Source organism: Etheostoma spectabile, chromosome 13 (genome assembly GCF_008692095.1).
Source record: "Etheostoma spectabile isolate EspeVRDwgs_2016 chromosome 13, UIUC_Espe_1.0, whole genome shotgun sequence".
Classification (NCBI taxonomy): Eukaryota; Metazoa; Chordata; class Actinopteri; order Perciformes; family Percidae; genus Etheostoma; species Etheostoma spectabile.
The window spans coordinates 27,685,355-27,694,978 of NC_045745.1; the positions used below are offsets into that span (position 1 = coordinate 27,685,355).

The 9,624-nt window shown below is 45.1% G+C and overlaps 1 protein-coding gene across 1 annotated transcript in view; it reads right to left on the bottom strand.

Moving 5' to 3' along the window:
• Nucleotides 1–6: 6 nt before the first annotated feature.
• LOC116700994 (bromodomain and WD repeat-containing protein 3) overlaps nucleotides 7–9,624 on the bottom strand; it is a 14,911-nt gene continuing 5,293 nt past the window's right edge. The window contains exons 17-40 of the mRNA XM_032534515.1: nucleotides 9,381–9,606; nucleotides 9,139–9,279; nucleotides 8,730–8,910; nucleotides 8,534–8,627; nucleotides 8,267–8,437; nucleotides 8,085–8,158; nucleotides 7,812–8,004; nucleotides 7,587–7,697; nucleotides 7,393–7,500; nucleotides 6,429–6,553; nucleotides 6,264–6,346; nucleotides 6,048–6,159; nucleotides 5,844–5,905; nucleotides 4,418–4,573; nucleotides 4,216–4,336; nucleotides 3,978–4,103; nucleotides 3,794–3,869; nucleotides 3,617–3,667; nucleotides 3,360–3,503; nucleotides 3,036–3,188; nucleotides 1,891–2,060; nucleotides 1,513–1,601; nucleotides 1,098–1,238; nucleotides 7–1,001 (exon numbers count right to left, since the gene is read on the bottom strand). Coding sequence (XP_032390406.1) covers nucleotides 196–1,001; nucleotides 1,098–1,238; nucleotides 1,513–1,601; nucleotides 1,891–2,060; nucleotides 3,036–3,188; nucleotides 3,360–3,503; nucleotides 3,617–3,667; nucleotides 3,794–3,869; nucleotides 3,978–4,103; nucleotides 4,216–4,336; nucleotides 4,418–4,573; nucleotides 5,844–5,905; nucleotides 6,048–6,159; nucleotides 6,264–6,346; nucleotides 6,429–6,553; nucleotides 7,393–7,500; nucleotides 7,587–7,697; nucleotides 7,812–8,004; nucleotides 8,085–8,158; nucleotides 8,267–8,437; nucleotides 8,534–8,627; nucleotides 8,730–8,910; nucleotides 9,139–9,279; nucleotides 9,381–9,606 — 3,714 coding nt within the window. The 3' untranslated portion in view covers nucleotides 7–195. The remainder of the gene's footprint in view (nucleotides 1,002–1,097; nucleotides 1,239–1,512; nucleotides 1,602–1,890; nucleotides 2,061–3,035; nucleotides 3,189–3,359; nucleotides 3,504–3,616; nucleotides 3,668–3,793; nucleotides 3,870–3,977; nucleotides 4,104–4,215; nucleotides 4,337–4,417; nucleotides 4,574–5,843; nucleotides 5,906–6,047; nucleotides 6,160–6,263; nucleotides 6,347–6,428; nucleotides 6,554–7,392; nucleotides 7,501–7,586; nucleotides 7,698–7,811; nucleotides 8,005–8,084; nucleotides 8,159–8,266; nucleotides 8,438–8,533; nucleotides 8,628–8,729; nucleotides 8,911–9,138; nucleotides 9,280–9,380; nucleotides 9,607–9,624) is intronic.

A 9,624-nucleotide genomic window follows, 5' to 3' on the forward strand; every position in this document is an offset into this window, starting at 1 on the left:
CAGGGAAAACATCATGAGCACCAGCTATCAGTTTGAGAGCCATAAGCAGTCTCAGATAAAAAGAAAAATCATTTATATATATATATATATATATATATTATATATACACTTGTACAAAAAGAAAGAAAAAAATCCCTGAAGTATTACTCATGTTAAATAGTTTTCTTTTATTGAGGTTTGAAAAAGGGCGACGGGTTAGTGACCCCAGCCCATGAGGTGGCTGACGCGGGCTTTCTCAGTCATGCGGCGTACCCGTCCTGAGCGGGACATGCCCAGGTTGAGGGGGTCTTCCTTCGACCCATGGCCATCGTCCTCTGACTCGTCTCCGTACAGAACTGTCCTGCGGCCCTGGTTGCGCGTGTTGACCCGTCGAGACTTGCACTGGCTGCCTCTCAGACTGCTAGCTGCTGCTGCTGCTGTCACTGCTACAGCCCCTGTCTCAACAGAGTTGTCTTCATCGTCCTCCTCCTCAGGTTCCTCCTCCTCCTCGGGCTCCTCCTCCTCCTCTTCATCCTCATCCTCCTCCTCCTCCTGCTGCTGCTGCTCTCCCTCATCCTCTCCGTGTCTTGGATCCGATGGCTGCTGCTGCTCCTCCTCCTCCTCTTCTTCCTCTTCTTCTTCATCCTCCTCATCTTCCTCCTCCTCCTCCTCTACAGGCAGCTGCACTCGTGCTCTTTTGGCCGTCTGGGCCCCGTCCTCGCCTCCTTTGTGTCTTCTTTTCCCTGAGGCCGCCAGCTTACCCTTAGCCGAGAGGCGTACGGACAGACAGGGAGCTTTGCTGTAGTCGTGATCTCCCCCTTCCACGTACTTCTCCATCTCAGACTCGGAGCTGTTCTCGCTGTCCGACGATGACGAGGAAGAGGACGATGATGAGGTGGAGGATGACTCCGACGAGGATCTGTTGGACCCGGAATCCGCCTTCTCATCATCGTCAGACTGCGGCGCTTCTCGCTCGTGGCGCTGTCTGGAGCCGTTGCTTGGATGCAGCGTGCGCTGGCGCCCTGATGCAACACAAGAGGACGGTGGTTCATTTCTGCACCGGAACTTTGAAGTCACATCAACATAAAAGACGTCGATACGCGTACTGCTCGTCATACCTGACTTCTTCACCGGAGTTGCTTGGCTGCGGGTCACACGGTGTGGCCCCTGGTTTCTGTTCTCGCTGCTGCTCGTCCCTGAACTTGGGGAAGAAGGCTGGATGTCCTCCTCCTCCTCTGCTACACTGCTGCTTTGCTGAACTAAAGCAACAAGACACAGCTAATTACTAATCAGGACCGTATTCATATTACTTTTCACAGTACGACGGTAGTACAAAGCATTTCATCTGATCTTCAGTAAGTAGGCCTTACTCATTGACATACTGTTTGCTACATTATCTATAGACAAATCAGCTGTCCACAGCAGCAAACCCTACAAGGTAATGACAGAATTAATGCCGTAACAATTTTGGCAGAGTAATGATTGTTTTACTTCCAACACTGCTACCAACAACACACAATACTGCAGTCATACCCTGATGTGGTCTCAGGGAACGATTCTTCGCTGAGGTCCGGGATTTTTTTGGCTTCGACACCTTTCCTGACTTGTGCTTCCCGTTAGGGCTGGACATATGGAAACAAAGAAAAGAAGCAACCTTTCAGAATAACTAACTACATTATATAATAGCAGAGTGCCTGCAACTTTCATCAGCTTTAATTAAAGGCTTTTAAATAGCTTTTTAGACCAGGAGGACTAGGACTGGGACTTTCTAAAGCTGCATGTTAAGAGTAAAACAGGCCTTTGAGTTTAAAGCAGCACATTTAAGATCATTTCAGGAGCTGCAGACACCCTGTGTACACTGGAAGGAAAAATATCATTTGATAATGAGCAGTTTTGAATGAGGCTCAGCACCTGGGGGATGGACTGATGGGCGGGGAGCTGCCTCCGTTGTGCATTCTGTTCCTGTAACTGAGTCTCTGGCGAGTCCGCCGTTCATTCTGAATGGCAGACTTGTGGTCCGAGATGATGGAGATGATGTTTTTTTCAAAGAAGGCCGACAGGCTGAGGGTCATGGTGTAGATCTGGACATAAAACAAGACAGTCAGAGTCAATCTATTAGATCTGGGACCTTCAACATTTTTTAGACCAAGAACCCCTTAATTGGAAGAGAGACGGAGTAGCAACTACTGCAAATATATTGTATAAAATTAATTTGCATGTTAACCTGGGCTGGATGTATCAAAAGGATTTCTATATACTGTGTATTATGTATATCACCTACAGCTTTGGAATAGATATTTGGCAGCTCCTATGTTAACTGGGGTCTGACTCCTCGCTCGGTCAGTCTGCCGTTTCTTCTTTTCTGGTCCTCCGACAACGTTTCCTTTTTGCCGGCTCAGCCATGACAATAGTGTGAAAAACTTGGAAAAAAAACCTCCATCGCTACCTTGTCAGCCAGTTCCTGAATGTCCGTATGTGTGCAGTGCTGTGAAGCAGTTCGTTACATTGCGAGACCTGATATCACGCGGTACTTCCTGACGCTGAGTCTGGCGACTCGCCGGCCAAAAATTGCAAGGGTGGTTCTCGCTCACAGGCGCTAGGGGGGAGCGAGACGACCACCATTCAACTCAAAAAAGTCATGTAACCATTCCAGAGACTCGGAAGATCAGTTAAGGTAAATTAAGCTAAAGAAAAAAACCTGCATAGTTCCCCTTTAATGTTGAACATACATGTGGAAGGCACAGTCAATCCTTAGGCTTATCTGTATGGCTTATCTTCAATGTGTAAATTAAATGGGCTTTTTTCAAAAATATGGCAATTTCTTTTTGCTATTTATAGGTTTTATTCATATTGTATTTTTTCCGACATATTGGAATTTAAAAAAAAAAAACTTTCCAAAACATTTTAAACATTACAGCCGGCCCTCCTGTACTTACTCTGAGGACCCCCTAGGGGTCACGGACCCCCTGTTGAATATCTCTGTATTAGACTACCGCTTTGTCAGGCGTTAAGCAGAAATAGCTGCAGTACTTGTTCAATCAGTGATTGTACTTCACCTGTGATTTCTTGTTAGGCGTGTATGCTTTGGAGTTGCTGAAAATGAGGCGCACGTCCTTGGCAAACTCCATCGGGCTTTCATAATTCCCTGCAACCAGCGTCTCGGACACTGTAGCCAGATCCATTGGCATGTCGATGATGTTTCGATAGTCCTGAAGAAAACAAGGTGGAGAGCAGAAACGGTAATGTACGCAGAGGTTTAAGTTAAGTTCTGCTTTCACTCATAAACCCTTGGCATGCATTTCTAAGGGGATCTCAAAGTGTGTGATCTGTTTTCTGGTGTCAGCGGCCTTGTAACTGCAAACTGTTTCAGATTGTTTTACCGGATACTCGAAGAGGTCCACCGGCCGCCTGAACGGGACTGAATCTGGCGAGACCATCATACGACGCAGAAGCTCTTTGCATTGACCTCGCCAGAATTTCACATCCAAGACCACACCTCGCTTCTTGGAATTCAGGTCAGCTCCCTGGTGTAGAGAAGATACAATTAACTAAGACTGGAGCTACTGCAGATGATTTTTCGTTTTTGTGAGGGTCTAAGATGGATTGTTGTGGGACACTGGACTCTGATCCCTCTTACCCGATGTCCTGTAGATGTGCCTGGAGTGTCAGAGTCCACATCCAACTCAGCCTACAGAGGAACACATGGAAACCCAAATGACTATTTACGGCAAAAAACAGTAATCCTAGGAAAAACGATGTTGCCATAATGTAAAAAAACAGAATAAACACACTTAACACAACCCAACTCTCTCACCTCAGCTTCTTCTCCACTGCTGACCTCAGACTTCAGTTTGTGATACAGATCCAAGATGTCTGTGCAGCTCTGGTCCCTGAGTGAGACAGAGGGCAAAGGCATCAGACACGTGTGTAGAAATATTCATCACGGTTTGCCCCGCTATCAATGAGATTGCTATAACATGAACTGTGTGAAGATTTACCCAATGTAGTGAAGGAGAACGTCAGTCACCACCTTGGCAGTTGCTACAATGGGGCTCTGAGGTTCATTGAAAGTGCGGGCATTGTGTTCAATGTAGCGCACCTCCCACATTAGTGCAGAGATCCGCCTGCCACAGGAAAGAACATCCACACTTCAAACTCAAATGTCAACTCTTCGTCATCATGACTTTGGACTCATGGCGAGGATAAAAATGCGTGAGCTTATGTGTGTTGCTTCACCTGTAGAAGTGGTTCTCCACTCGTTTGCGGATCGTGCTGAGGTCAGTGGGGTAAGCCACCGCGGTGCAGTACAGAGGGTAGTCCCGCAGATTTACTGGTGACGCGAATGCCTTGGCTACATCTGTGGACAACCAGGAGTGAGATCAAACATGGCAGACATGAACGAGCTCAGACCTTTCCATCAGTGTCATCGGTGGCCTACCCAGTGTTAGAAGCTGATCGATGCCATGGAGGATTCTCTCACAGTCTTCATCTCGTGTGTGAGCCCCCCATTCTCCTTCCTGAGGCGTGTAAAGCAGGGCCATTAGCTCCTCCTCGGCCACCTCCACGCCATCACCCACCTGCTCGGGCAACGCAGCTGATGGAACCACAAAATGCGTCAGAAAATGAAAAGGTATTTAGTGAATTGATCAGAACGATTATGAAATATAGATAAGTACCCACCACACAATCATAATACACAAATAATAACATATTCCAATTAGGAAGGATATATTTTTATTTTTTATAATAAAAACATCTTAGATTGATGTCAAGCCAAGAATGTAAAGAAAAAAAAGAAAAAAAAAGGCACATCCATGTTTTAGAAACAAAATCTTTTTTCATTTCCACTGTTCTGCTATTGGTATAAAATGGCAGATTAAATCTGCACTGATTTATGAAAATGGAAGCCTGGTATGTTTGTATGTGGGTATGTGGGATAGTTTAGTTCCCAAATGTTAACTGTTCAAGACTATCCTAGTGGCGGGCGCCCGGATAGCTCAGTTGGTAGAGCAAGCGCCCATAGCCCATATAGAGAGGTGTACTCCTCTACGCAGCAGCCCGGGTCGGACTCCGACCTGCGGCCCTTTGCTGCATGTCCTTCCCCCTTTCACTTCCTCAGCTGTCCTGTCAATAAAAGGCCTGTCCCAAAAATATATATATATATTTTTTTTAAATGGACTATCCTAGTGGCCAACATTAAGAACAGGTTGAGGTCTCTAAAAGCAAAAATAATAGTCCTTTTTGTCTGGAAAACAATTGGCCAGCTTTATGGAAAGGAAGGAAAATCTTTTTTTTTTTTTATATTTGCTTATATTTCTTTTGTTGGGAGTACAAAATTCCTTCTGTATTTTGTTTCATGGATATTTAATTTGATCTATATGGACACAGTTTACTTTTATATTTAGCAACGTTTTAAAGATGTATGATCTATGCGTGCATTATTTACTTAACATTTCAACTTACTCTCTCAGCACAATGTCTTTTTCGAACACATGTTCCCTGCATGTTACCTCATGGGGATTTCTAATAAGGCCAAGGAAAGAATCTTTTCTTGGTTTGTTTTGGTACATTGCCCTGATTCCACTGACACGGTTGTTGGCAATAATGCTCCATTGTTGAAAGACAAAGCTTTAAAAACAGACCTCAATTAATTTCAAAATAAATGAGTGAGAGGAAATGTATCACAATGAAATCCCATTTTTGGAGTGAAATCCCATGATATTAATATATTGTCCAATTTGAAAGGAACTACATTAAACAGTAGGTATTTTCAAAATAAAAAAATCTTGACATTTTGTCATCGCTCCAAAAAATGCACAGGTTTATAACCAGGTGGACTACTCTATATTAATAATATCACTGACCTTCCTCAGGTATAGGCTCCATGTCCCAGGGACTCATTTTCTCCCGCTCACCATTATCCCACCTGATGAAACAGAAATTAGTTAGTGAACCACACTGTGTGCGAGATTACAATCACTTATTTGATTGAACAGTAATGAAACGTGACATAGGGTCAGCAAAGGAGAATATTAATTTAACAGAGAGCACTGCAAATTCAGACGCACTTTACTGCATAGCACTGGAACAGGCTGTCTGGATACTCCGGCTGCAAAGGCTGCTGGTCTTCCACGGAGCCGAACCACCAGGCGTCATCAATGATGCTGCGGAACCTCATACCTGAAGAGAGCAAAGTGAAGACGGGATCAAAACATAAGTGAAGGACAGTACACTCTCCGCAACAATGAACATGATAAGTAAGCACATCACTTCAAAATACTCACCTGGCTGCCAGTTGTGCTCTTTAGCCTCGTTGTAAAACTGCTGCAATACCAGAAAATCTATGACATCTGGCATGTCATGGTACCTGTAGAGTGTGGAAATGAAAGACGAAATGAAATGCACATGCTTCAACATCTTGTTAGCTAGTACTGTATATAAATGCTTACTTTAAGGAGAAAGAGTCATTGGTCATCTTCCCTGAGACTGGGTCCAAGAAAGCCAGTTTTAGGCAGCAGAGGGTGGGAGGTCCCACTTCATATTTAATTCCAACCACCTTCACGGATTCCTGGTCCTGAAGGGGCAGAAGAAAAAACGGTAAGACTCTGATGGAGGTGATAAATAGAATAGAACGTCTCAAGAAAGAAAAAAAGTTATGGCTACACTAGGAGAACACCCTTGACACGCCTAATAGATTTTCTTTTTATACCACACTGCAATGATTGTGCAAGGATGCGTGTTAAAACTCACTTAATCAGCCCATTCCAATGCTTAATTAACACGACCAAAGAGTCTGCAGCTATGCTAAATGCTAGCTTTATCACCATGGTAGCATGCTCACAAGGACAATGCTATCATGCTGATGTTTAGCATGTTCACTCCTTAGTTTGTTAACATGTGTTAATTAACACTAATCACAGCAGGCTGATCGGAGTGTCATAAGTTTTGCATTTTCTTTTAACACAAAGGGATTGGACATCCTGAAATTTTGACTTGATGGTGGCGCTAGAAGTCAAAGGATTACTGAAGTAATTACATGATTCGTCCTCTCGGCACCATGGATACCTTTATGCCATGGCAATCCGTCCAATAGTTGATGAAATATTTTGGTCTGGACCAAAGTGGTGGACAAACCGATATTGCCATCTCTAGAGCCACTAATGTTGATGAAGAGGCACTGCCCAATTCATATAACATACTGCCAGGAAAGAATATGTGGAAGGCCAGGAGCACGGCACATTTTTTTAACCTGGCTAACAGCGGTGGAAAGTGGGCCTGGTCTTCAGACTGCCAGAATCCGAAAGTTGCAACAATTGGTTGCTGTTTTCAGTCTCTCTGAACAGCGTGTCTAATGGAGCATTTTAGGGCCTGCCCTGTAAACAACACTGGCTTTTAAATAAAACTTGGCCTCACCCTGAGGTCGAGTCTGTTCCACGGCTGTTTCTGAGGGTTGATGCTGTAGGCCTTGGCCCTGCGCACAGCCCGGACGTAGGCCTGATGGCCCTGTTTGAAGTAGATGAGCTGGAGGAGGACATGAGAACCATGGTCAAAATGTATGTAATACAATGGATTTTCTTTCTGTTTGACATGAGAGCGGCACTCCCTACCTCATCTCCCATCTGTGGAACAAAAGGAGAGCGGTGTGGGATGGTCTCCATTATCCATGATGGTGGCAGCCACTCCTCCGCATCGAGCCCAGCCAGAGAGGATGTGGGTTTCTAGGTATATATAATTAGAACAAAAAATGTTCAAGTACAGAATTTCTCCCGTACTGTATGGTAAAGAGACATGTTTTCATGAGAGTACAGGAGCAGCGGATCACATTAGCGTACCTGTTTGGTCTCCTTTGGCTTCTTCCTCTTCTCATTGTCCCTCTTCTTGGCCTCCTTTCCCTTGCCATCGCCTTCTTCCTCCTCAGAGCTGCTGTAACCTTGGGGCTGGACGGGCCTCCTGGTTGGTCGCTTTGGCGGCTGAAGATTGATCCCAGCGTCGGCTGTCCAATCAGAATATTCACTAGAGGAGTCACTGAGAATGAAAGAGGGGTGATGTTAGTTGGGCTATTATAACTACATCCTGATAAAAAGTGCTCAGTCAAAGATATTCACCTGGAGCTGCTCTCGCTTTGCCACTGAGCTTCACCATCGGAGGAGGCTTCGCTTTGCTCCACCTCTGCTGCTGCCTGTCAACAAAAACACAATATCTTTACTATGATGAATGGTAGTTAAAAGGCGGTGCTCCACAGCCCCATGGCATGTTTGGATACGTAGAGTAGAAGGACGGAACGTACATTTCCATCACTGTCAGAGTCTATCTGGCTGTCAGAGTTACGTCGGTTAGTGGAATTTCGACTCCTGGTCCCCGGACGGCGGACTTGAGCTGAGCGGGTCTGATAGGTGTGCCGCTGCTGCTTTTTCTTGGTCGGCCGCAGGGAGCGCAGGCGTGAAGTCAACAAATCGTTCTTCAAAGTGTGGAAAATAAGTATAGCAGGAATGAATTGGCATGGATGGATAGTATTTTGTTTTACTTGTGAAAACTGAAGTGATGAGTAGCATACCTTGGGTGTGCATGTTACTGGTTTTTTCCTCCTCTCTGCATTGTATAGAGAACATTCCATGTCACCTTTGGCTTTTCTGCACTCCTCCGAAACTCTAATAAAATAAATAAAAATAATGTCATCAGGAAATCATGTACTGTACACAAAAAACATTCATATTAAAATAATTGGAATCTGCTCTCTCTGTTTGCCTTACCTGGATATCCCTTGTGGCACTTCATTGACCATCACTCTGCGGCTCCAGGCCAGCAGGTCCCTCTCGGTGGCCACTTGACTCCGCAGGGCGTTATGCTGCATCTGCCACACCCCGTCCACCTGCCTACTCCTGTGTGACTCAGCAGCCGAGGAGGAGGCCTCCACCTCTTCTTCACCTCCCGCTTCAGATAGAGATTTGTTTGTTAATACTATATGTCACCTTGGAAAATATGGCATTTTTGGCAAAATAAGTTAACCATTAAAAGTCTGGTGTCCACACAATGGTCCCAGCTTTACAATAGAGCTCAGACTTTAACAGGCATAGGTTAAAACACACTGAACACAGAAACCAAGAACACAACATATAACCCAAAATCAAATTTGCTGACAAATTATAAAGTAAAACATACCTTCTTCCTCTTCGGCCGGCTCTTCTTCGTTCTGACGCTGGTCCTGCTCATTCTGCAACTGTCTGATGAGATTGTCTAATAGGCTTTCTCTGTTTTCTGCCGTTTGCTGGCCAAGCACCTGCTCCACCAACTCCCCATCACCTAAGCAGCAAAACGGCAGACACAAACTGTCAGTTACACTTCCTGAGTTAAAACTTTGCAAGCATTCTGAATGGTAGGAGTAATGAGGGAGCAGGTTTTACTGTTAGCCATGTATCCTAGCTGGGGTATCAGCTGATCCTCCTTGCAGCTCTCTCTTCCTGGAACCAGGCGCTGGTAGTGAGGAGGGTGAGGATTTCCATCAACATCCACCAGGAAGGGTGGAGGCATAAGGTGTGGGGCTTGCTGCGTCTGCTCGTCCAGCACGTAGTTATTAGAGTCACGGATAAGAGGTCGGTAGTCCGTGTGGAAGAACATCTGGTCAGGTATCTGGAAGGAATTTGTGTC